The 26941-nt window shown below is 39.5% G+C and overlaps 2 protein-coding genes across 6 annotated transcripts in view; one reads left to right on the forward strand and one right to left on the reverse strand.

The window, feature by feature from the left end:
- The window catches only part of LOC121959459 (neuron navigator 1), a 123776-nt gene that overhangs the window by 9132 nt on the left and 87703 nt on the right, over positions 1-26941 (forward strand). Inside the window, exon 1 of one of the 5 annotated variants that reach the window (XM_088091150.1) lies at positions 11869-12224. The exons of 1 other annotated variant lie outside the window; for it this stretch is intronic. The gene's annotated coding sequence lies outside the window, so the exon portion shown is untranslated. Of the gene's footprint in view, positions 1-11868; positions 12225-14741; positions 15289-26941 lie in introns of those variants that run through there. 3 more of the 5 variants (XM_088091169.1, XM_088091152.1, XM_088091138.1) reach the window with 3 other exon arrangements.
- csrp1b (cysteine and glycine-rich protein 1b) lies at positions 1371-7038 on the reverse strand. Its single transcript, XM_042508768.2, has 6 exons — positions 6881-7038; positions 5486-5595; positions 4980-5148; positions 3664-3793; positions 3429-3525; positions 1371-1655 (listed from the first exon to the last, which is right to left on the reverse strand). The coding sequence occupies exons 2-6, from the start codon at positions 5592-5594 to the stop codon at positions 1579-1581; spliced, it is 582 nt and encodes a 193-aa protein (XP_042364702.1). The 5' UTR covers position 5595; positions 6881-7038; the 3' UTR covers positions 1371-1578.

Below are 26941 nucleotides of genomic sequence, written 5' to 3' on the forward strand. Positions count from 1 at the left end.
ATATTCAGATGCCCAGTGGATTATATAGAAGTTTACAGTACAGTAGTTTTCACGTGTTGTAAAGTAGGCTCTGTTGTCTAAGTCTCTGTACAACAGAATTTATAATGGTCTCTGCAGCTGTGTCGTACAGGTGATATTAGGATAGGAATGAGGATATACAGTATGTGTGTATCACGTTATGTAAATGTGCAATATGAGCATTCATTTCTTATTCAAAACTTAGTATTGATGTAAAGTCTGATATGAAAGGAAATTTTTGTTTGCTAAGACTCGCCTAATTAGTTACTAGAGGTGGGAACCACAGGGTAACTCACGATATGATATTATCTCAATACTTGACCCACAATGTGCCGAGCGTTGTGTGTAGTCCCTCTGGTGGGTAACAGGCTAAAGGGAAATGGAATCAAATATTGAATCACATGATCATGGTGTTTCCATACTTACAGCAGGTGATTAGAGCAAAGGAATACCAATTTTAAGATGTCTGCAATGTCAAACAGTATATGTTTACAGGCACAGTTAAGTCGAGCTAAGGTTATAGCTCAATTAGGTCATTTAATTGGACTTCTGTTCTTGTTCTAGTAAACAAGCACTAACAGTTGACAAACTTGTATTTCAAAAGTCTAGTTTTTGTCTGACCAACACAATAATTCGACTCTAGATCGACTCTGATCTTTGTATGAATTTCAGAGTTAGTTTGGCTGTTTATGTGACTCACACATGTTGTAGTCAGAACCAAAACAAACAGCTGCCGCCCCCGCCGCCGCCGCCACTACAGCTGCCTGACACTCCGGTCAGTGTGCCAGCTCCTCGGCGCAGGCGGAGACGGGGCTGAGCACTACGACTCTGTTGTTCACCACAACAGCTGGCATTTTTCTCTGTTTGATGATGATCAGAAGGAATAACAAGCACACCCGAGACCACATCAATGAACACGCTGATTTCATCAGAGCAGAATCACAGAAAGAACAATGACAGTCGTGTAGGGCATGCCAGATTTTGCATCATGCAGAATAAGAAAAATAATCTCTTGTTTTGTGTGTTTTTTTTGATTGATATTTATTGTGTCAGCAACAAAGCATATCTTAAGACAGTATGTACAACATTTGACATGTAAGACAGAAAAAACTTAATCGTTAGTGCAACTTAAGCATGATGTGAGCTTCATTTTTTCTCAGCTGTCAGTCTTGAAACATGTTTTGTTCTCGCTCAGATGCCAAACTCAGTTTTTTTGTTACAGTGGAAGTGTTTCTTAGTGCATTTAATTTTTCTTTCTGTTAAAAAATCAGTTTGAACACACACAATGTGCACATCCAATCACAGTTCAAAATTAGTGTTTTAAATATTTAGCATGATATCTTTTTTTAAGCAGTCAAGAGTTGGGGCTTAAAATGTCACTGAGCAAAATCTACTGGTTGAACTTGTACAAAAAGCTGTGTGTCGAGTGCCTCTCTCACTTGTCTCCTTCAGCTGGAGTGAACAGGCAGAGTGAAATAGTCTGGATATCGACTGAAGGATCTTGAAAGCGGTGATATCAGAGCGCTCTATTCAGTCTAAGGTGGGCCGAAGCTTCAGGCTTTACTGGGAATGAGCCAGAGCTCCTGCACCCTGACCAAAGCCGAATCCTTTGGGACCGAAGTTCTTTGCATAGCAACCTGTGAATGAAATGACAAAGACTGAGCAACACAGACAAAAACCTACTGACGCTCAAATTACACAAACTGATGGTTTATTAAACCTCAGTTTGCAGAGCCACAGAATCAGAACCTCAGCTGGCTCCTTTACACTAAATATCAAACGTAAAGTCTCGTTCGAATATGAATAAAAATGTACTTGATGGCAAAAGATCAGAGGGTCTTCTGACCCGTTGGGCTTCTGTCGTAACAAATTTAGAGCAACTGCTTCTGTGCTGTAGGTTAAGGTTCAACCAGTTGTGGCTGTTGGTGGTTTAACTGGACCAGTAACATCTAAAGTAACTGTTATATGGTTTGAAATAAAAGGACTGCATCTACTCTAATGCCTGGAACACATTTCCTGCATGAGCACTGCCGAACCTGTTGTTTTTCGGGGGTTTTTGGTGCCTGTGTGAACAAGTCAGAGCAGCCACACTGCCTGTGTGAGCAGCGCCTAGAGAAACGGTGGTCCGCTGTTTTTTTTCTGCTTGCTGTTGTCAGCAGAAATACACAGTGAAAATGGCGTTTTAATAATAATATTGACTCAGTACCACCTTTTATTACATTTCGAATGTCTCCATCTTTCACAGATATGAGGAAATACAAACATATCTGTTTTACTCAAACTTTCCTGCTTCCTTTTCAAAATAAAAGTCCTTTGACAATGTGTCTGGCAACAAAATCCCATCAGTTGTTGACACAAGGCATTTTATTGTTAAACATTTGCAGGGCCATGTTGTTGACAATGCAGGAGCTTGCATGACTTCATAAATAAGTGGAATTTGTGCTTATAAAAGTGTAAATACTGAACTCATATCAGCAGGCAGCCCTGCAGAATCGTCACAGCAACAACACTGCCTGTGTGAACACCGTGAGCGTGCAATACGCTGCATTTTGTCGAGGATGCCGTCACATGCTGCTCATGCATGCAGTGTGTTCCAGGCGTAATGCAGTACTTGGCGTTTTTGGGGCAAACAGTCCTCAGGACTCCCTGTGTTGTACCACTTGTTGTTTATCTTTCAGATCCACTTTGGTTGTCCTGCTCTTTCATTTTCTTTTGTAATCCTGTGTCAGCGTCCTGGTTTTATACTTGCATTGCTTTGCTGTGTGGCAGATGCCTAAGTTAGCAAGTTCAGAGGAAATGCTATTCAATATTCTTATATTTTGTTTTGACAAGTCAGTCGCATTAAATTTCCCCCATTACATGCAGTATATGCTGAGTAAAGCCTTTTTTTGTTTCAAGTGGTTGTTTTCTGGTGGTTGCCAGTGCTGCAGATGGATGTGTTCAACCAATCACAGTGCACTTTGGTCGCTCAAGGTTCTTCCTGTGCTGAGAGGATCTACTCTGAAACAGAACCTAAAAAAAGCCCCTCAAAATGGCACTCGATGAACTACAATCTCTATTTTTGCAGTGTGGACATAATAAAAAAGGGGTGCTCAGAGCTATGAAAAAGTGCCTCCGGTACAAAAATGCCTGATTAATTCATGCAATATTTCTCCCAGTTTGCATTTGATTTATGAAGAAATTATTTTTCATGAATGGCATCTGTTTTGTGTAGTTTTGATGTGGGGAATGAAAGTGTAACGAGCTGACCAACAAACCAAAACCCAAAGATGTGCAATTTAATTTCACATATAAGAAAGAGTGGACCAAGAGAATGTTTGGTATTTTTGCTGGAAAAAATGAATAATTATCAGAATCTTAGCTATTTACTTTGCTGCCTTTTCTACCTGAATTAGTTGATACACACAGACCTTTACAGAAGATCTCCCCGTCTCGATCAGCGAGGGTCGTAGACTCGAGTCCTTTGCCACACTTGGCACAGCGAAAGCAGGTGCCTTTATGCCAAGACTGATGAGAAAGCAGAGCTGGTTAATTTAATAACATACAGAGAACTACCAAAACATCCACTTTTATTCTTAATTTAGAGCACAGATTTTTAAATTGTTTGTGTACTAATTAATTGTTATTCATGTCGATCTTTCTTACATTGCCTGCTCCGACAACCTTCTCAGCTGCGTACACTCGCTTTCCACATCGAGGACACACATCTGAGCCCTCGGCTTTCTGGGCAAACTTTGAGGCGTTGGGGTTGTTTGTAGGACGAAAAGGAGCTTGTCTGTCAGAGAAAACAGAGCTTTATTAAATATCTGATGTGCCTTGAATCCTTCTTATGTTGTTAATAGTAGTTTTGTTTGTGCACTTTTTATGCCTTCTCAAGCAATAATTATAGCTGGAGGCATTATGTTTTCGGGTTTTCCATCTGTCTGTCCCATTCTCATGAGCACGATATCACAAGATCACATAGGGGGATTTTCTTAAAATTTTGCACAAACATTCACTTGGACTCTATGGTGAACAGATCAGAATTTAGTGGTCAGAGGTCACTGTGACCTTGTGTTTTTGGCCATAACTCAAGATTTTTTATTCTAATCATGGCAAAATTTCACACAGATGTCTAATTGGGTATAATGATGAAGTGATGACATTTTATATCCAAAAGTTCAACTTAACTGTGACATCATAATGTCCTGCACAACACACTTTTCTGTCTATTATTCGACGGAATAACTCGAGAACAGAAGGGGAGACATTTGGTCGGATTTGAATTGGTGACACTAATTTTGGGTGCCCACCTTGAAACTCAGCTGATTGTATAGATGTTTTGAAAGACATGGATGTACTGTAAGTGCAACTTTACTAGTGCATGAAGGGAATACAACCGCAAGGTGGTAATTCTTGTCTTTTATATGAAATGCACTTTGTCCTTTTATGATCTGAATATACAATATATTGTTTCACACTACGGGTCAACAGACCTGGACAATTACTGGGGCTGATTTTTGGCATTTTGCCGATTATCTGTATCAATAGTAATTATAACGATCGCTGATAAAATTATATAAAAAGTGAAAAGAAATTGTTGGCATGGGAGGAACCTCCAGTTTGTAAAACCTGAGGGAGCTGTTTTCATTTCTTCTTTTTTTTTAAATTTACGTTTTCACTTGACTTTCTAAAATATTGCTGGGAACTTGCTGTGTATGATGAAAGTTTCAGTTTTGACTGAACATTTGGTAAAGGCATTTAAACAGTTTTGCATTTGAGTTTATTATATTCCAAATTCTACATATTGACAGAAAGATTTTCATTTTTATTGTAAATGCAAATTGGTTCCAAATATCAGTTATCGGTCTTATTAACTACTAATAATCGGTTTTGGTATTGGCCCTAAAAACCAATATCGGTCAAGCCCTGCTTTACACTGTTTTCAGTATGATAACAGGAAGAAATGCTGTTTGGCTCACACTTCAGGCTTGATTCCCAGTCCTTCTCCTGTGTCCATACTCAGAGTGCCGGCTCCACCTCCAAACCCGTAGCCTTTTGGCCCATATTTCTTGCCATAGCATGATTTGCAATAGATCTCATCCACATGGACGGCCACTGTTGTGCTGTCCAAGTTCTTCTTACAGACCACTTACAGCAAAGAAAAGGGGGAAATTCACAGATGTCTTGACATTTCCACAAACTATGCATGTCATTTTAAAAAGGAAATCCACTCTGTGCTTAGCTGGCTTTGATGAATACTGCTCTGTGCTGGAGGGGGAGCATGTGTACCTTCCTCTGCCATTTAAGGAAGACCAAACCTTTTGTCACATTTCCAGTGGATCCATATAAGGATCGAGATGCCTGAGCGAAAACCTGCAGATGCTCACTTTCACACCCTGATGCCAAATAGTCTGCGTTCCATCCTGGCACTTCTTGTGATTTCTGAGTCAGACGGAGAATAAAGCAGATTACCTTAAATACTTACTGCATAGAAAACAGGATTTATGCCAGCTCTTCCCCTCGCACTGCACTTCCTCAGCGAAGTAGACTGTTTTCTGGCAGCAGCCGCACTTGTTTCCTCCTCCGAAAGGCATTCTGTGAGGACGCAGGGAGATTGTGTTGTGTACATTTTTAATTCACTGTATATATAACATCTCTCCTCTGGAGTACAGATCAGTGTTGCTCTGCAGACGGAAGCCATCTGCAACACTTGAGGCTGGATGCAACAATACCTATAAAAGGAGAGGCAGCAGTGTGCTTTGACATGCTTCTCTCCCTTTTCCTCATCTTGTTTCAGTGTGCTGGCACAAGCATACAGTTTTGTAGGACTGTTCATACTTGGTCGTAAAATGCAAAATACCTGCTGACGTTGCTCAGATAGCCACAAAACCACCCCATGAAAGATGAAATGATGTCAGAATACACTGCATTAACACCACACCAGTGTTGGCTCTGAGTTTCAGAAGTTAATGTCTTTTTATGGCGATGACCTCGTGTAGTGAGGGTCGCCATCTACAGAGAAAAACCGCAATCTGCTAGATCTCTGTGTGTAAACAGGAAATTCCTCTAGCTACTTCTTTTGTAATCACACGTTTTGACCTCAAACAACCCAACAAACCGCAGATTTTATTACTCAAACCATGTTTTAGAAAATAATAATTAAAAAGCTATAAAAGAAGCTGGCTCAGTGAACATTTTTAAATGACAGCTGAAAACCTGATTATTTAATGTGGCTTTTAACTCATGTAATTCTAGCAATTGTTATTTTATATCCGTTCTTTCATTTTTACTACTACTACATTTTTTTTTTATCACTGTCTGTCCTTTGATTGCTAATATTGTCATCTTTTTGCTTTTGTGTTGCATTTTTTATTGTGTGGATCACTTTGATCACTTGCATCAGCTGCATCACTTGCATGAAAAGAGCTCAATATATAAAGTTTGTTATTATTATTAAAAAGAAAACACTGTTAAGGGATAATTTCATAGTAGTCTCTAGATACTAATGAAAGTTTTGCATATTTTTACAGCGGCACTGGCCTTTTTTCAAGGTTGTTTTTAATCTGATGGCTTTCCTGCTGATGCTCAGGACACATAAACCCAGTCTTATCTAAGATGTAAAGACGAAATTTTCAATTTTAAGGTTTCTTAGCTTTATGTAAACCATCCGCTTTATAGTTATTTGATGAAAAGTAACTTTGTCTTTAAATTGGAAATCTCATAATTTACAAAAAAAGGTGCTGTTATTACATGTCTTTCTCGACTTGACCATTTTGATCATGGTTTTAAAAAAAAAAGAAAAGTTTTACGTTGCTAAATTCTAACATCAAGAATTGAATTATTTCTGTATACTTTAAATTTATATCTTAAACTGACGTACCTGCAGTGAGGTGAAAGGTCGAAAGGTCCTCTCTGTGGTTGTTCGGTGATGTTAAGTGATGCCTGAGTAGAGGAGAGACACTGGTCTGATGAGAGGACGCAGAGGGAGGCTGTGAGGACACCAGGCTGAACTGAGGGAGGAGTCAGGACAAAGAGACAAGACGGAGGAAGAGAGATGTAGGGAGGAGAAGACGGAGGAAGAGAGTGAGAGTAGTTATTGATGGATTGGAGAGGATGGAAAACTAAAGGAGAGAGATGTCCATCATCTCCATGTATGAAAAACTGTCCTCAGGTGAAAGCGCACACTGTGCTCCCAGAAAACTTAAATTTTAGAAGAAACAGAAGGTAACTTGTTTATAAAGAAACCCTCACTGTCGAGGCTCACATTAATTCTGCACATTAGCGACCCCAAATGGAAGGAAGAAGTAACTGTTTTAAGGACTGGAAAACCCAAACGAAATGTAGAAAGATCTCCATAAATGTAAAGCTGATTAATGCAAATTTCTCTCTTCAAGTGAATTTTAAAAAAATTACTTTTTTATTAATTTACTTTTTGCTCTGAAAGCTCAGATCCTCACTAGCAGTGCATTTTGTAGTGTCGGTTTGCAGGTGACAGAGATATAATTTGTCTGTAATCACTCATCAGACATCATTAAGCACATTAGATTTAAAATGTATCATTATGTTAAAGTGCTGAGTTTCAGCTTATATTGTCTACATGAACAGAAACTAACTCTGCTAGCTTCTTTTTCACTTTCTGTATGATATTCCATCTGTTGTTCAATCTAAGGGAAAAATGTATCCCTGATAACTGCAATAACCTGTTAAAATTCACGGCCTCTATGTTCAACAGACTATTTGAAGTAGTTTGCCTGGTCCAGCAGAGGGCGTCCTTAAGACTCACTGTCAGTTTGAGATGTTGCTGCCAGACAAACTGAGTTAAATTAAAATGGAGAACAGTAGGGGGATGGGTGATGTTCAGATAAAGTCTAACAAATTACTTGTTTTCTAAAAACTAATTTAGACTTTCCTCTCTTAACTGTTTAAGTGACAGCCCTATTCTTTAACCTACTTGTGGCCTTTTGTGATGAACCCACAGAGAAATCTTATCCATCTCTGCAGTCCCTCTCAGCTCTATACAGTGTCTTATCAGGGTTGTTCGAGATGAACTGCGCCTCGACTTGAAAGGAGATGAAATCAGCAGCAGCACAAGGCTGTCTCAAAAAGCTGCTGTCAATCAGACAGTTTTCCTCAAAGATATTCGGTTTTTAGTAGTCTTAAAATAATGTACAGGAGTTCACAGAAATATTTACATCCTGCTAGATAGGCTACCTGTTTGCAGACTGTGTATTATATAATCAACCACAAAAGATGTTTATTAAAGCGATAAAACCTTCATTGCAAAACATGAAACTAATACCCTAAACTCTAGCATTAAGTATTACAGTTACACAGATAATGATGATTTCCTGGTTGATTTCCTGACGTCCATTTGCTGGTGGGCCATCACAATGAGAATATGCATGATATGATGTGAAGTTAGAGACTTAAGAGGGGAAAAAAGTTGATATGTTAATATCTGTATCAGTCAGATGGATTGTTATATATCTTCATACTGAATATCAAAAAATCCAATACCATGTATCCCTAATGTTCACTACCTTCCCAGTAGTGAGCAGTAGACAGACATAATTAGTGACCAGCTGTTGAACGTAGTGCAGCATTTAGTAGCTAAAAAGCCAGATATTTCCCTCAGGAGTTGGTGGAGACCCAAACAGAGCTAAACTGAGAGTGGATATTGGAATTACAGCCATCAGAAAGCCAGAAACGAATGCTTAATGCTTCTGTCGACCTGTGTCTATGTCTGCTCGATGTCTGCATTGGTTGCTTTCAAGGTCACCATATCAGTTTAAAGGTTGAAAGAATGCCAATGTTGTGTTTAAAGTTTGTTACTGCTGCTGCCAAGTGGCCATAAAATACTTCATTTGCAAGCAGCAGGCACCCCGGTGATGCTCTGCCAGTCCAGTACTGCGGCCGCTTCCCTTGCTTGTTTCAGGGATTTTTTCTTTTTCTTTTTTCCATCTGTCTGGTATTTAGCAAAAGAAACACATGATCTGTGGGATTGAGGTCAGATGTCTGATTTGGCAAAGCAAAAGCATTCCTCTGTTTGGCATTTAAAACCTCCTTGGTTGCTTTGTACATCAGTTCAGTATCATTGTCTCAAAATCAAGGAAGAAAGTAAAAAGTGTATAAAACAGTAATTGGATGTGAGAATACAGAAGATGAAGTAACGCGTTTTGTTAAGCTAGAAGGCAATCAACCTTTTATTTCGTGATAACAGCTGTATGTATTTGAAATTGTTGCTCTTAACAACATCTGACATTTTCCCATGTCAGCTCCTGCGGTGGATTTGACTGCAGGGTCATTCCTGTGTTGTCATGAAATACTCTGTGACTTGTGTGTTGGATGCGTGTACGTGCTGATGCCTTTTGTGTGTCTGACAAGCATTGATTAAGGTGAAAGCATGATGAGCAACAAAGATATCTCAAGTGGATGTCCCACAAATCTGTCAAATATAAGACGAAATACCTTACATGGTGTTTATGCTGAGAACAGGGGACGTCCCGTCTCGCTCAGTGGATTATTCAGTGGATTACTCACCGTCTCCAGAGACATGCTAGATGAGTTTAACCGAGCCGTGTGACTCAGGGAGGCAATAGGTCAGTCAGACGTTTCTCTCTAGCAATGTTAACTTGGCACATATTTTGCATGTGTCTGACCTAATAACACATATAAACACTCGCAGATAAAGTGAATTATCTTTTGTATATTTGAAATTAGCATTTTGTTGTCATTATCATAGATAGTTAGTCCAAACCTAAATTCAGAACATATTTGCTAATGTGTGAACATAATGTTTAGGTACACTACTATTAGCTCAGTTAATTATATTTCATATGGATGCGGAATCTCAAGGCAATGGGACAAGATTTCGATGGCGGTGTTGTTTCTATTTGTAGTTTGAGTAGTATTGAGCAATCAGGTTTAACCCTTTGTAACCATGGCAAACTTGCTTAATTTCCTCCAAAAACATTGGAAGAAGTCACTGTGCAATAAAATAGTAAAAAGTACCAAAACAATTACACGAAAATTAGCACAAAAAACACAACAAAAAACATTGACAGAAACCAAAAAATGGGCAAGTGAAAAAAAACAATAAAAGACCTAAAAACACTGCTCAATACTTGTGTACAAAAATTGTAAATGTAAAAATATGATAATTTTTTTTTTTAATTTTTTTAAATTTTTTTTTATCTACTAATTTCATGCAATTCTTTGCCAAGTTGCCTTTTGTCTAATGCTTTCGAAAGAAATCAAACCAATTTTCTCATCTGAATGCAACCAAGGAAAGTGATGTCAATCCAGGTTTTAAAGGGTTAAGTTAGCTTTGGTTGCACGCAGGTAAACAGTGTTGAGAGCAAAAGAGGCAGAAGGCATTGGCCAAAATGCAGTCTTTGAACCTATCGGCTATCAGCTGATGATGATTTAGCGTGAATAGAGATCAGCCAAAACTCCATTCTCACATCACAAGTTGCTAATGGGGCTGTGAACAGTGACAACCACATGAAGTCCTGGCCCGTATATCCGTGACCCGGATATCCGCTGGCTACTCCAGAACCCACAAAACATTAGCTGTTATCCAGAAGCTAAATCATCGTCTGATAGTCGATTGGTTCCCAGTTTGCATGAAACGTTAAACTTTTGTTGGGGTTTGGCTTTTGATTCGCACGACAACAGCGTTTTTGTGGGCCTCAAAATGCAAACTTTTGAAAGCAGGTTCCAGAGTGTAATCTTTTGAAAACGCCACTCCATATGCCACCGTGAAAACTGGCAACATGCAATCTTGATAGAACGGTGACATCACGGCCGCATTTCACACATGTGCATTGCTGCACCTTCACCTACTGGCATGGCATGCACACAACTGTGTTTTCGGTCGGTTTTGTGGATCCCTGTACACAAGGATCGTTCTTAAAAATATGTCTCTGAAGACATTTTAGGTGAGTAATAGGCAAGACAGTAACAGAATTTGGTTTTATATTTGATTTGCAGTGGATAGTTTTGTTGTTTATTCCAAGTTTGGTCCGCTTCTGTACTCTTTGTGTCTGCAGTGGTGGCCATACAAAAATGACAAAGAACAATCTTTAGTTCGTGCAACACTCCCAGAGCCAGCAAAAATCTTTCACTGGCAAATAAGCAGGGAGATCTCTGAGCGCTGGCAAGATGGAGGGAAATTTAACACCATTCATGCATTCATTCTACAATACAAAGCTGGATAGAAATCTGAGAAGTATCTATTTCTGTCTTCCACATTAATTTTTAAAAATGGCCAGTTATGGAGATTTTGAGTTGCATGGACATCAGTGGACAGCACCACTGCAACAGTATTTTGGCATTTTCTAAGTGCGTGTGGACTTGTGCATAACACAATAACAACAGCTACTACATCAAGAGGATCGTTGACATTTCACTGGTGATCTTTTACACTGTGACATTCAACCATTGTGCAGGAAGGGGTTCACTGTTTCTCAAACATTATTAGAGACATTCACACATGTGACCTTTACAGTGTGATAAATGGCTGTATGGTGATTTTAGCTTTTAAGTCATTCTGTACTCTGGAGCATACATTTCCTATTTTCGTTCATCATTCGGTAAAAACCCTCATGTATGTTGGCTCCTCCAGCACGGCTCGCATATCTCTCTTCAGAAGAGGAGAATCAGGAAGGTGAATCTGATAGGGAGACTGAAGTCGATAAACGGAGGGAAGTAAAAGCCAGAGGAGAGTGATGGTGCACGCTTGGTGTGCCCTCCTCCCTCTCTCTCCGAGCCCTCTAGGCTCTTCACCATCATAGGAAGAGACAATGATGAACTCAAGAAGCCTATTTATAGCCTCGCGATTGGCCAACACTAGCCCTCTGTTTCTGCTCCGTGGACATCCGCCCTGGCTTGTTGTGTAGTATGTGCACATGTGATTATGCTCATGACAGAGAGGGAAAAGAGAGGAGGAGAGAGTGACAGAGACTCAATGGATTTAATCCAGAGGAAGAGGAGAGGATAAGAGGCAGGGACGAGGCTGGGCTGTGGTCCATCAGAGTACAGAGGAGTGCTGATTTCTTATTGGACTCTCATGGAGGAATTCAGCATTTTTAGTTTTGCATTTTTTTTGCATTTGACCTGACGTGAAGCCAGGAATCTTCTCCTGGTAATGGTCTCTCTTTTGGCAGCATTTTTTTCACAGAGGCTTTGCCAAGTTGTCAGGTGAGGAGAAGGAGCTGGAGGAGGTGAGTTGACTTCATGCTAAGAATGTGTTTGCATGGCAACTAGCTGTCAGTGTGTAAGTGTATTTGGCTTTGTGCACGGCGGCATTAAGTGTTAAATCCACGGCGGCTGATTGACGGTCCCTGCTTTGAATCATGTGGTGTGTAATTCCTGCCAGAATAATCATGAAGCCGTATTTTGCCGTTTTATAGTGCATGTTTTTGCATATGTTTTAACTTTACTGCAGAGCTGAAACAATTAGTTGATAAATGGACTGTCAGAAGACTAATCAGCAAGTATTTTGATAATCTATTGAGATCATAAAAAGTTAAATATTTTCAGGCTCCAGCTTCTCGAATGTGAATATTTACAGCTCTTCTTGGTCTTCTGGGATATTTAAACACGTGTTGTAGTGTTTTAGACTCATGGTTAGGGCTGCAACTAGTGATTAACTGATTAATCATTTAGTCTATGAAATGTCAAAAAAGTATGAAAAAAGCTCATCACAGTTTCCCAGAGCCCCAAGTGATGTCCTCAAAATGCTTCTTTTGTCTTAAATCCAAAGACTCGTCTTTTACTATCACTATTTACTACCAAAAATTATTTAAAAATCAGCAAATTCTCAAATGTAAAATGCTAGAATCAGCTAATGTTTGACGTCATTGCTTGAGAAAGGACTGAAATGATCAACTAATTATCAAAATAGTTGGCTTTTTTTTTTTCGATCGAATAATCGTCGCAGCTCTAACCCATCAGACAAAATAAGACCTTTAAATATGGCAATTTTGATTTAAGAAGGTAAAACCACCAAATTTTTGATATATTTGCTGGAATAATGTCTAAAACAATTAATCCATTATAAAAATAAAGTTGGTGATTCATTTTTCTGAACTGATTAATCAACCAGTCGTTGCACTTCTACTCACGGTCGGACAGAACGAGACCTTTTAAATAAGTCAACTTGTGCTTTGAGCGATTGTAAAGGGTACTTTTTGTTGACCTTTTTCTGACCTTTTTGTGGCCCTATCGATAGGAGAAAATTATCAGCAAATAAATCAACAATGAAAACTGTTTGCTGGCAGTCCGACTTTGCTGGCTTATTATTTGAATATTGTATTATGTGGAAAACAATGACATTAATCACACTCATTAAACTAAATGCCCTTTCTCTCCGCAGTGTTCAGGGACGTCAGTAATCAAAGTCTCTAATCCGCCTAAATTTAACTTCAGAGCAATCAAGCTCTTGTTCTTTCTGGAGTCCGAGCTTGCGCAAGAAAACAAAAGCAAGCTGTTTAAACATAACAAATGGTTGTAGTGTTTTACATAATGTCATTTAAATGAATGAAGACATGAAAACATAACCCTTTTACTCATCTGATAAACACTGATCCATTTCAGGAGATGATTGTGTTTTGGGGGCAGAGGGAGTTTGAGCTTCACAGAGTCTAATGTGCTGACTCCTGCTCTGCGGCATGCACTGATGAGAGGTGAAGAGATGCAGTTTCATAAATTAGTCAGTAGAGGTCGCATCCAGGCAGAGATAATGTTTGAGAGATGTTGAGACACACCCTGGTTTTCTCTCTTTCTGGCTGTCGTCTGGCGTGTGCTTCTTGCTGTCAGCCGCACTGATGCTAAAGGTGACAAGGTTTATGAAGTGAAGCAGAACGTGCAGAACGCATCCAAGTGTGAAGTGCTGAATTAATAAGCTGTGAGACTCAGGTGAAGGACTTTGCTATCAGATCAATCCACTCGGGCTGTTTGTACCTGCCTGTGAACCCACTGATTCTTTATCTTGGCACCTTTAATTAAGCTGCGATTATGTTCAGCCCCGTGCAGGAGATGTAATAACACAGATAGCAATTTGTTTCTCTCAAGGTCAGATGGGGTGTGTGTACAGTATGTGTGTGCGTACAGATTAATTACACATTTCCGAGTATTTCTGTGTCCAGCCAGTGCACATCTTTGACTGTAATCCTCACTTATCTCCTGTCTGCGACTCAACGCAGCTCTAATTTCCAAACTGCCTCTAGTCTATAATCTCTCCTCATGAACTTTAGTCATCCTGCAGAGCGATTTAACTTCAAGCAGAGGCAATTTGCGAGGGGAGAGGGGAATGTAGCATGCATAACCCAGCATCACACCACCCGTTGCCTTGTATCTTCACACCAGCGTGCGTGTCGTTTCATTGCTCTGGGCACACGCTAAATTTGGTCATGTTCCACCACATGTCCTTGGCCTGCACATATTCCGCCTTGTAAATTGATTGTGTGTGTCATTTTTTGCAATATTTGGTCTCACAACACACACACGGGGATGTCTTAGTCACAGTTTGTAATCCCCGCTTGAGAGATTATGTGTGGAAAAAGTGTATTTGAGCCCATGCTGTCACCATATCATCACTCCTGTCATTCTTTTATTCCTGAGCTGACACCTCTGAGTCGGCTTCCTTTGGCCCAGATTCCCCAACTGAGGGAGCTTGTGCCCTGTAGGCGGCCGACTACAAACATGCAGTGACAATTCAAATCAGTCCAGTTCACTGGCTCTGGCTGTGACTCAGGACACTGAGCGCCAGGCGCAAAAGATGCATACGCAACCCGCCAAGCTGAACCGTGACGGATAGAAAGAGAGGAGAGAATCAGGTTTTTTTTAGGGGTGTTTCACCAGGTATATGGCCCAGTTTTAGCTCAGCACTTTTCTTCAGAGAGACTTGTGCTGGAACAGCGCCAGGTCCATTTGCAAGTCAGAGAGAGCGCCTGCCTGCCGGCTAAGTAGTCTGATCCACAAGCACCAACTGCAGCAGAGGATCTGTCTAGAGTATTGTTATGCAAGCAGGAAGGGAGCAGTCCCACTTTGATCCAGGCGTCGGACGGAGGATGGGATGCTTCGTACCTCGATGCTGTTTGAGCTGGAGGCTGCTGTTGGCCGTCCCGTCTGAGAATTAGCAGATCGGACAGTGCTGTGTCGGCACAGGGCTCAGAGAAACTGCTCTGCACTGTTAGATCAGAGGAGGGACAGATTGATGGACACCTGCTCATCACTCAGCTTCACCTGCACTTGTTCTCGCATCACAAAGTTTTGTCATTTTAGGTAAGTTTCTTGTTGAATGCTGAGGATGAATGACTTCTATGAGAGTGTATTAGACGAAAATGTGACTGTGAGAGGCATGCAGCTGCACAGTTTTAGTTAACCCTTTGAAACCTGCATCAGCATCAGTTTTCTTGTGCTGCAGTCCGAGTTCTTTGGCAAGTTATTGAACCCTCTGAAACCTGAGCAAATTCGTTTCCTTTCTTTTGAAAACATGGGGAAGAAAACAATACTTGGTCAGATGAGTTGTAATGAATTGATAAATTGTTAAAGGGGACAAGAAAATGACCTGAAAACTAGTTTTTAAAATGGGGGGGGGTTATTAGAAAAGTGTCCAAAAATATGTAGAAAAAATGTTCAAAAAACTATATTTAAAATTATTAAGAATTAAAAAGATTAAATGTTAAAGCTAGAATTATGCTGCAGTACAAAAAATCTGTCTGTTCAGAGATATAAATAAGAGATATATTTTTACTATTTGATTTTACTTTTCTTGTTTGTTTTTTTTTTCTGCTTATTTTTTTTCTTGTAACTTTTTACTCATTTTTGTTGTTAATTTTTGGGTAATACATTGTTTTGTTGCTCATTCCCTTTTCCACCATGTTTTTGAAAGTAAACAAACCCAAGGTTTCAAAGCATTAAAGCGAATTTAAAATCATTTTATTGATCTGAACTTCCCCTTAAATGACCTTGTTTTCCAAAACAGCTCAGACAAACAACACGGTGGTGTTGTATAGTTGGCAGTCCTACATCAATATAGTATCCTGCGGTTGAGATATTTCTGTCGTGTGTGACAGCAGGCAGAACAACACAGAGGCCTGCAGGAAATGGGACATAGTCAGGCTGCTGAACTAATTCCTGCAAAGACTATGCGGTCCCGTGCTGGACTTTTATCGTCCTGCTGGGGACGGGGAGTCATGTGCCCAGTAATTGTCTGGGATGTACTGCTGACTCATACCAGTGTGTGTGCTACAGGCTGCCACTGCGTCACACTTCACACTACTCCTCTCTCCTTAGTTTACAGGGAGATACAGTAGACAGCGATTATTCATGCGTCGCAGTTTGATCAAAGAGTGAATCAACACGAGCTGTTCTGTCAGTGCCAGAAGCAGTTTCTTTGAAATTCTGTATGAGGCTTAGTGATTTTTTTCAATGTTGGTTTAAAAAAGAAAAAGTAAACACACAGGCATTGTATAATATACAATAGTATGCATGCGCCACGGGTGTTGTTAGGTATTGTATTGAAAATTGTAGTAAAAATTTCCCAGTACTGTTACCAAAATAATACTTTTTTTTGCCCGACTTAAGGGAAAATAAACATGCATCTTTTGTATTTATCTGCCTGCACTATAAGCAATGTTTACATATAAAATATTGATCAGATGACTAAAAAATGTGTGTCACAGAGAATTATCACCTGAATCTGCAGCTCCTCTCAGCTCTATGGAGCATTTGAGTGTTTTTCAGCTAATTGTTTTGGTTTTCAAACATGCAACTGTTTTAGTTCACACTCAGGCAACTGTTTTCAAAGTAAAAGCTTCAACAACTGACTGCATTTGACGTGCAGAGCACCAGATGGCAGACAAACAAAGTTTGCTACTAGCTGTGGAAAATTGTGGAGTTTCTAGCAATTAAAGATCAAGACATGTTCTTTAAAAGTTGGTGGGGACAAGATCTTTAAGAAGTGTGAACATTGTATTTAATTTCAATGGGTGGCCAAAAACACTACTCCAAATAAATGCCCATTTTGCTGTAAAGCTGCAGTTGTTTATGTTTGCCATGGCGACTTTAAAGAGAAACAGTATGCTTACATGTTGTTTACAGCTTGTTCTTTCTGCTGCCCTCAGGTTGCCAAAAAATGAACTACTGCAGCTTTAACAAAAGATTACAGACTAATCCAATGTAAAATGTTGTGTTAACACAAGAAACCTACTGAAGAAAAAAAGTAAAAATCAGAAACTGTCTTTTTAAACAACAATAACACCTTTTTCAAACTGGATGGAATGCAAACAAAACTGATCTCATTGGTTCTATTTTTGAAACTTTTGTACCTAAATGAGCTTGTGGAGGTACAGAAGGAGTTTTAGAGGGATGCTCCACAAGATATCTACCATTATATAAGACATTTAATGAAGCATTTGATTTTTAGCTTTAGGTACATGGCAGTTTTCGATATCTTTGCTTCACTACGACGCATTCTGGTTAATACCAAAAAATGTTAAAGTTCCATACCCAGCCCGAGGATCCATCCACTAATGCACAGAATACAGACCATAAAGTAATTAAATTCTAGATATGGAGTCTATGCATGGCTCTGGGAATACCGCTAATGGCGGGTGATGTCATCGCCAATAAAGCAGATCTGTTGTGTGTGCAACTTCCTGCACTTTTGAACTTAACTAACTTCACTGTCACTCTGTATTATGGTATGACAACACAGAAATAGTGTCCTGTGGTGAGACAACAACTATTATGGCAGTAAGAATTGCTGCTTAGGGCATAATTTTCTCTCTTCTCAACAGCCTGCATCATGTCCAAGACACTTTGAGAAGCTCTGCACATATAAGTAAAGCAGATGCTGTGCAGCCTCCTTCTCATCAGAGGAGTACTGCTGCAAGCTTTGTGGTCGCTTCGGGCTACTGCGCAGAAAATCCACAACTGATTTCAAATTACACATATCATCAAAATAATTATGATGATTATAATAATATTATAGCACACGCATGCACAGTGATGTTATGATGGGATGTTTTCAGATGCCGGAGAGCATCATGTTCAAAGGACAATTTTTGTTCCCTCGTAAATGCCACGTCTCAGTGTGTCCTGTCCAACGGTCTCCCTGTGTGTGTGTGTGTGTGTGTGTGTGTGTGTGTGTGTGTGTGTGTGTGTGTGTGTGTGTGTGTGTGTGTGTGTGTGTGTGTGTGTGTGTGTGTGTGTGTGTGTGTGTGTGTGGTTTGTCTGGTTTGGAAAGTCTCGTTCGCAGACATGCTCCAGTGGCAGACATGTTCCACCTTGGCTAACCCAAAATGACGGCCTCGGAAAACCTGATACATATTTTATGCGTTCCATATAAAGCTGTTATTCAATATTTGAGTGTTAGGAACAGAGATTTGTCAAAGATGCGATATGACGTGAAGACGACTCCTTCGCTGTTGAGTAGAGGTGCGGCTCTAGCGTCACCTTCGTTTGGATGTTTAGAGTTTGTGATGGCTGCCGGAGGCGAGGATGTCACACATGAACAGTTTAGGGCTGAAAATGTTGGAGGTGATCTTTACGCTGCAGTTTATTTCTCAACTAGTTGTCTGTTGGTGGGAAAACAAATTTAAATATTAACATGTGTAAAATGTTTGTCTTGCTGTCTTTTATATAGATAATGTAATTGAATGTTTTGATTTTGTTAATATTAAGTCTGATTCATTTGCTTGATTTCAATGTAGCAAAAAAAGTGAAAAAAACAAACAACAAAAAAGGAATAAAAGCTAAATTAGTTAATAATAATGATCATAATTACTGTTAGAAAAGACATCTTCCCTGATTCCTATTATTATTATTGTTATTATTATTATTAATTATTTATTTTTTAACTTCCAATAATCTCTCCCTCCCTTTCTTTCAAAACTTTTTTCAGGTCGTTTTCTTTGCGCAATTTCTGGTGCATCTCTTGCCAAGTTGCTCGTTGCCTTTTTAGCCATGTTTTCAAAAGAAATCAAAGCAGTCTGCTCAGGTTTCAAAGGTTTAAATGCACATTCAAGGTGTCTGAATGCCGCACAATGTGTTGTTCCAGGTTTTAAAGGGCTGATAAATATACGGTGATACTTTCTTTTGCTTGAAGTGTAGTCAGATACAAACACATCATTTAGCTTGTACTTAAGAAACCTAATTAAGCGTAGTTCTTCAGTCTTCAGGTTACAGCTAATGTGACTGTAAACATCCTGACAGCTGTTGAGTAACACGTCGAAGGCACTGCGTCTTCCTGCAGAAGTGACATTTCAGTGCAGCTCTGCCCTCCAGGACTGAAGCTGGAGTTGAACCAGACATTGACGGAAGGACACATGAGGCTGATAACGCTGTTAAGATTAATTTCTAAGGGATATTTCCCTCAAGGACAGAGACTTTCCCTTCGGAAGTCTGTCCTCAAGCTGTGCAGCACCTGATTTGGCTGCATGCTGTTGGATGATGTACAGGGAACCTTGTACCACTGACCAGCTGTCGGTATTTGACGAGTTGGGGGTAAGAATGTTTTTTCCTTCTTTAGTCAGACAAGCAAAGCTGGTTGATATATGTTGATGTATGTATGTTGTTTGCCATATTGACAACTAAAGGGCTGGAAAGCATTTCTGCCATCATTCACTATTGCATTCACTATCTGTGCCTGACTGCATTTCAGGGTACAGTTTACTTTATTATTCTGGTTGGAAATGGGTTATTTGTCTTGTGTAGCAACATTTCTGTCCCCATGAATTACTTCTTTAACAGTGGCAAATCGAAGTGCTTTACAGATTTAATAGTATAAGAAAGAAAGGGCGAGAAACAAGACAATAAAAGTGTAGACAAAGTGAAATTACAGTGGCGAGGTTTTCAAGTTTAGATTGAAACGTTTCGGACACATGATCGGGGAGGTTGTCTATGTAGCAGATATAACATGTGGGGCTGTTTGTGATCCAGTTTCCTTTTAAGACGCTTTTTGTGTGCGTTTCACTTTAAAAAAAATTCCAACTTAAAACGGCTCAACTAGGATTCCTGTGCCTCCTAAAAGGCGGTGTGATGTAGAGAATACTGACAGATGGAGAGCGTCAGCATTTGGTCAGTATTGGTGGTTCTGCAGTGTTAAAGACCAAGCTCAGTGGTGCCACTGAGAGCCATATGTATGCAGGTTTTCACTCCAAACATTTAAACTGTTTCCTCTAATTAGTTCCTCCCCTTCTGGCTAAAGGTGTGTTAATAGTTCAGTGAATATGAGTGGAAACCTCCGCACATGTCTGCTCAGCATATTGTTGTACTAGAGCACCCTGGCATACGATACCATTTTCCACAATACCATTTTTCCATTTTGTGCCCCAAGTGCTAAATGTAAAAAGGAAAAGCTGTGTGTTGTTTCCTCGACTGGATCTTGAGATGAGCTGACAGCAGCGACAGCTTTCAGGAACGAGAGCAGCAGATGCTCAATAGGTCATAAAAACTGTGACTTTGACTGCAGAAACTGAAGGAAGGACTTTTGTCGTTCTGACTTTGACATGATAGAAAATGTGTGCATGTGTTCGCACATACAGTTGTAGTGTGATCATTTGGGTTATTAAGCATTACGGATGCATAATATATATCTGACCGTTAATTTATCAGCCGTTAATGGGAAATTTCTTTTATTTTGTCTTATTCCAATAGGCGGGTTTCCATTACAGATTTGCGCAAAACTGAAGTGATATTTTTGAAATGTTGATAAAACTCAATTACGGATGACTACATTTCCATTGAGTGATGATTATCGATTATTGTTATTGACTTCCCTATCAAGTATGTATCATCTGTGCTGTTGGGTGAAATACTGCCAAACATCAATTTCAATATGTTTTACTTTTAAATAGCGCATAGGGGAGTCCTGTTTTATGAAAATAAAAGAAAAAGAAAAACAGCGACTGAAAAGCATAGTGCTGATGCTAAAAATAACAATCTCCATGAAAGGATAGCATTTTTGGAGATATTAAGTGTAACATCACAGCCAAAAGTATGGCCTAAAAAGCAATAATAAAATATTTAAGTGGCACTTTAAAATAGGTGAATACTGGGAGTTTATATGTAGGTGTAAAGGCTTTATAAGGGCAACATTTCTGGACACAAATGACATAAATGTGTGGTATATTTTATTCGTTTGTAATTAATACACGTGCAGTTTTGGCCTCAACTTTAACATGTCTGATGTTGTTTTGAATATTTAAATATTAAAACAGTTTTTGTCAGGCCTTTGCTGATAAAAGCTGTACATTTGATATTAACTAATGATGATTCACCTGAAAATGTATAACTTTACGTTCAGGAATTAACTCCTTTTTCACACAGTGTTGAATTATTTCAGTGCACCTCGTATGTCACCATTCATATGTTTCCAACAGGATCGAGAGAGAAGCAGAAAGCTGCACACATTTTTACTTGCTGCAGTCTTTATTCAGAAGCCTCAAGGATGAAAGCGAAAAGTCGTGTTTTATTTGCTTATGCATGAACTGAATCACTTGTACTATTTTAGGTGCCGTTGCTGCAGAGTTTGGAGAGTTTTCAAATGTATTTCCAATGCTCTTCTCTTCGCCTACCTGTTCTAATGACCCAGTTCGCAAAGACTGATGGTCCACCACAGACAACTGCCCACACTTTGACTCATCACAGCGCTGCAGTATGCTGTGCAGACCGCCTTCCTGTTCCGACATGAGCTTCAGTTCACTTCAGAGAACTGTGTCAGTTGCATAACTGCAGCATAACTGCAGAGGCAGGTTGTTTCAGTGTGCAGAAGGGATTTCACAGTACAACATCCTGTGCTGCTTATGATCCCTTTTCTGATCCTTCTGGGGCAATGTCTACTTTTGTTTCAGGTTAAGAGAAATAATTTATGTCAGAGCAGCAACCTGGGATATATTACATATGGAAAGGCCTCATTGACCCTGCTCAGCTTTAAGGCTGCAGGCATTGCTAGTTTACAGTGACTTGTGATGAATTTAAATTGAAGTTTTGTCTTTTATGTGTGTTTTTTAAAATGAGAAATCCAGCTCCCCTAGGCTAGTGGGGTTTTTTTTTATTATTATTTTTAAGAAAACCAGGTCACTGCATGATTGAAACAGTATGTGCATTAGCTTGGAGCAAAATGACGGAAGTCCTCAAAACAACTATACCAAATAATGCAAATAGTCACACACAGTGGCTTGCTTATTGATTTAACATTGAGGGAACAGGTAGACAGTAGACAGCAGCAGGAACAGAGGTCTTGGTTTCCTCACTTTATATATCTCTTACTTATTCAGTCTCTCTTTCAAACTCTGTGCAGATGTATTTAGATCTGTGTTATACTGCCATTTTGGGAGAGTCGGGCGGTAATTAGTGATGCCGTGTCATTGCATCTTGCTGGTTAAGGAGCTGAAATAACCGCGTTCACCCGGGTGTTGTTTACTCATCAATGCTGATCTGAGCTGGAGGCGAAGAAAACTTGTGTCTACTGCAGAGTCATTTGACTGGTTGTGAATGCCGATAGTACACATTCTCATTGCATTAAATAGCCAGATGTTAGCAGGTGTTAGCATTGTTTTTTTGTGCAGTGGGAATGAGGCTCTGGACTCAACGATGAACTGATTAGATTTTGGTTGTCAAAAGACAAGGTCACTGCGACCTAGAATCCGTCCTAATCTTGTGAATGCATTATCTCGAGAACACCTCATTTTCACCAAATTTCTTCAAATTTGACACAAACATTCACCGGATCTTAACAAAAGAATGATCAAAAGTCCGTCTCATTCTCGTGAACACAATATCTCAAGATGGCCTCGAGAGACTTTTCCCAAATTCAGCACATAGGTCTACTTAGATTTAAGAATGAACTGATTAAAATTTTGTGGTCAAACGCAAAGTTCAAGGTCACTGTGACCTCTCAAAACATGATTTTGGTTATTACTCTGATTTATACAATGAGTTTGACCAAATTTCTAACAAAAGTCTTTTTGGATATACAGTGAACCCTCGTTTATCGCGGGAGTTGCGTTCCAAAAATAACCCGCGATAGGTGAAATCCGTGAAGTAGTCAGCTTTATCTTTTACTATTATTTTACAATGCAATACTGTACTGTAGAATGAAACCAAAAATCAAAACCTGTTTTCAGGCCCAAAATTTGTTTAAGAAATAAAAATATTAACGTTTTCTTACAAATAACTATGATAGTTTAAAGAACGGTATTGTAAAACAATAATTTGAATACAGTACAGTATAGTAATGAATACAAGGTTGGAAACATTGTCACTCACGCGTATTTCACAGTCCCTCCAGCTGTGCCTCTCCGTCCTCTATCCGCTGCGCTGTAGCGTGTGTTTCAACTGCAGGCTGCGCAGGAGTCTTTCTCCGAGAGAAGAACATTGTTATAAATGCACTGTAAAAAAAATCCGCGAAGTAGCGAAGCTGCGAAAGGTGAACCGCGTTATAGCGAGGGTTCACTGTAATGATGAAGTGATGGCATTTTAGGTCCCTGAGTTCGGCCTCACTGTGGCATCAGACTGTTCTGCAAAAACACTTTTCTGTCCATTACTCAAGGTCACATCTCAGAAACAGAGAGGAAGACATTTGGTCAGATACTGAACTGGGGACACTAATCTCGGCTGTCCACCTTTAAACTGTGCTGATTGTGTAGATCTTCTGTGCTGTCAGGGGAAGATGTGTGAAGCATCCATGTTTTCACAGACATGGATATAAACTGTAAGCGCAGCTTGATTGGTTCATGGAGGCAAGCAAATGCAATGCAGTAATTCTAGTTTTAAAACTTATTTTGTAGGGGACTGTTAATTACTTAGTCTACCTAAATTGCCCATTTTGCCTGTCTTTGTTTGCAAAAATGGAACGAAATATTTTCAGTTTCTGTTCAGGAAGTTTTAGTTTTCTTTTGTTATTGTCTTGTGTTCATTGAAAAAACCTGGGGGCCCTAAGCTAGTGTCTTTATTGCTATATGTTGGCTATGATGCACCCCATCAGTACCTCATGGAGTGCATTAAGACAAAAATCAAGATTGCAGTCTTGTTTCTCAGATAACTTAGTTCTTCGATCATGACTGGAGGACTGATCAGCTAATCTATATAAACTTATGTTTGATGACTCTGCTTTTATTTTGAAGAAAGTGAAAGCAAGAAAGTGGGAAACTAGCAGACATGGCCACCTGTTTTGCAGAGATAGGAAACCCAATTACTGTCACACTGCCATGGCTTATTATGACTCTTATATAAAACAGAAGCAGTATCTTTGTCAGTGATACCCGTAGTTACTCCAGTGATGAATAACTTGCTGTGCGTCACTAATTTGGATTTGGCCGGAAGTATTTAACCTAATCCAATAAGGACCTTTTCCCTTAAAGATGAAACGAGTTTGAGTGAATTTTGTTTTTAGTGTTTACAAACAGCTGCCTGAAGCTGAAGCATTATTCAGGGTGTCGATGATGTCATGGCATTACTGACCATGGTTAATCACTTAAAGTGACTTATAAAGGATAAATCCCTGTAATGGGCCAACAGATTAACTCGCCCGCCTAAATGCCCACTCTAATCTCTCGTGCCACAAAAAGTACAGTGGGCTTTAACAGAGGAGACAATATGTCAGTATTTAATGGTTTTATGGTAATCTTTGACTAACTGATGTTCAGTAAACATGACAACAAATATTTAGTGGCATATTTGTAGGTGAAGAAGAGACAGAAAAACATTGCTGAAGCACACTGCAGGGGAGTGATGCTGCAGTCTGCTCTAATGTTATTACAGCGTTTGACGGATGAGAAGGAAGACTGTGACTATTATTGATGTTGGAGAGACAATGTGATTATGAAAGAAAATGATTCTACATTCCAAGCGCTTCCTTAAAACATCTTGCATATTACATTATTGTCTGGCATGGCGTTGTTGCAAAAGGTCTGCTAGCTGTCTACTAGCATATATTTCTGGAAATTTTCTGATGGGAGTGAAACTCAGAAATTTGGGAATTTTTGCACTTTTTGGTCTCATGGCATGTTTTGGTTAATAGCATGCCCCTTAAATTGGATTGCAACTATACATCTTTATAAATTATGTTTTCACTTTAAACCCTAAGTTTCACACAGCCCACATTGTCGGCACCGATGTAGCTTTCAGTCGCCACGAACAATAGAAACACAAAATCTGGACTGGTGTCACCTAACAGAGTGCCTTCAGCCAAATGTAACAAGAGCCATACTTTACTTCTGTCCACTTGCATGTTCATCTGTGCATGTGAATGTGTCTTTTGTGTGCTTTTTGTGTCCACCTTTTTTTGATACATTATGAGCTGACCTCAGTTCATGTTTGCCCCCAACAGAATTCCTCTCCGACAAAGCTAGGACACAGAAGGAAGCAGAGAAAATCAGGAATCTGGGACTTGGTGCTATATATAAAAATTAGATTAGGTCTCTTGTAAAACTAGATAGTGCGACAGTCTTGAGAAAATTGAATTATGTAGATAATGATGCACTCGTTCAACTCTATTATCTATTGGTGCTCAGCTCGAATGGAGAGAAACTGGAGCACAAAGAGACTGAAACAGCAGGGCCAAAATCAGCTCCGAAGAGTATTTGCAAGTGAAAGGAAACAGTTACTGTTTTATAAGGTGACAATTCACAAGATCCGTCCCAATCGCCAACATAAATGTTGGCATTGTACAGTTCTGCAAACCAAAAATAAATTACATTTGTACTTTATTGGTAATAGATATGATTAACCTTTACAATCCAAATATGTTTTGGCTACTTTGTGGTTACATTTAGGCATAAAAACCACATGGTTATGGTTAGGAAAAGACAATTTGGCTTAAAATACCTGTTCTTGGGGGCACAATCCCACCAGAGGAAACAGTGATGTCTTTGTTTGAAACAACTGCTTTGCCACTGACGGGTCGTTCCAAAAACTCCCAGGTTTAGAGCCTTGAGGCCAGTGGAAACACACAGTTTGCTACAAAACACCCATGATTCGAGACTTAAAAGTTGATGGAAAAACACAGACGGGTTGCTCCCAAACACCCACAACTGGAGCCAAGATGTCAATGAAAACCCATCAACAGGTTGCTACACTGACAGTTCGCTACAAAACACCTGTGAATGACACCTAAAAAGCTTGAAAAGATTGAAAAACTCAGACAGGTTGTTACAGAACATCATTTTGTGCCTAAAAAGCCAATAGAAAAATACAGGAAGTTCACTAAAAACATCTACTAAGGGAGCCGACAGGTCACTATTAAACACAAGGGGTGGACAGATTATAAGCGATTATCAGGTTTGATATTTGGGATTTTGCAGATTATCTGTATCTGCATTTCATTTTAATGATTGCCGATACAATTGATAAATGAGAAGTGTGTTTATTACACTCAACCAACAACAGGGAAGGCAGTCTGCAATATATGCAAAAAAAAAAGTGTCAGCATGGGAGGAACTTTTACTTTGTAAAGTTTTGATGAAACATTTGCTAAAGGCATTTAAATAAAGTTTGTAATATCCCAAACTCTAAATTTTGACAGAAATATTTTCACATTTATTGTTAATCAGTTCCAAATATCAGTTAACAGTCTCATTAACTACCAATAATCGGTACAGGTATCGGCCCTGAAAACCAACATCGGGCGACCCCTACAAAACACCCACAACAAAGGTCTTAGGAGCAGATTGAAGACACAGGTTGCTCCTAAACACCAACGTTTGGAGCCTAAAAGTGGATGGAAACACAGAAATGGGTAGCTACAAAACACTTGCGAATGAAGCCTAAAAAATCGAAGGAAACCCACCAATGGGTTGCCACTAAACATGCACAACTGGAGCATAAAAAGCTGATTGAAAATCACAGATGGGCTGCCACAAAACATCCATGTTTGGTGCCTAAAAAGATGATGGAAACACAGCAGTGACTCACTAAAACACAACTGTTA

This window comes from Plectropomus leopardus, chromosome 2 (assembly GCF_026936395.1).
Source record: "Plectropomus leopardus strain MGB_pleo_1.0 chromosome 2, ASM2693639v1, whole genome shotgun sequence".
NCBI lineage: Eukaryota > Metazoa > Chordata > Actinopteri > Perciformes > Serranidae > Plectropomus > Plectropomus leopardus.

Excerpts from the sequence above, each read along its gene's own strand:
- csrp1b (XM_042508768.2), bottom strand. The coding sequence starts at position 5,594 with ATGCCTTTCGGAGGAGGAAACAAGTGCGGCTGCTGCCAGAAAACAGTC. Across the intron at positions 3,794-4,979 it reads CTGGGAATCAAGCCTGAAGT|ACAAGCTCCTTTTCGTCCTA; the intron begins GTGAGCCAAACA and ends TTTCTCTGACAG. Across the intron at positions 3,526-3,663 it reads AGGTTGTCGGAGCAGGCAAT|TCTTGGCATAAAGGCACCTG; the intron begins GTAAGAAAGATC and ends CTTTCTCATCAG.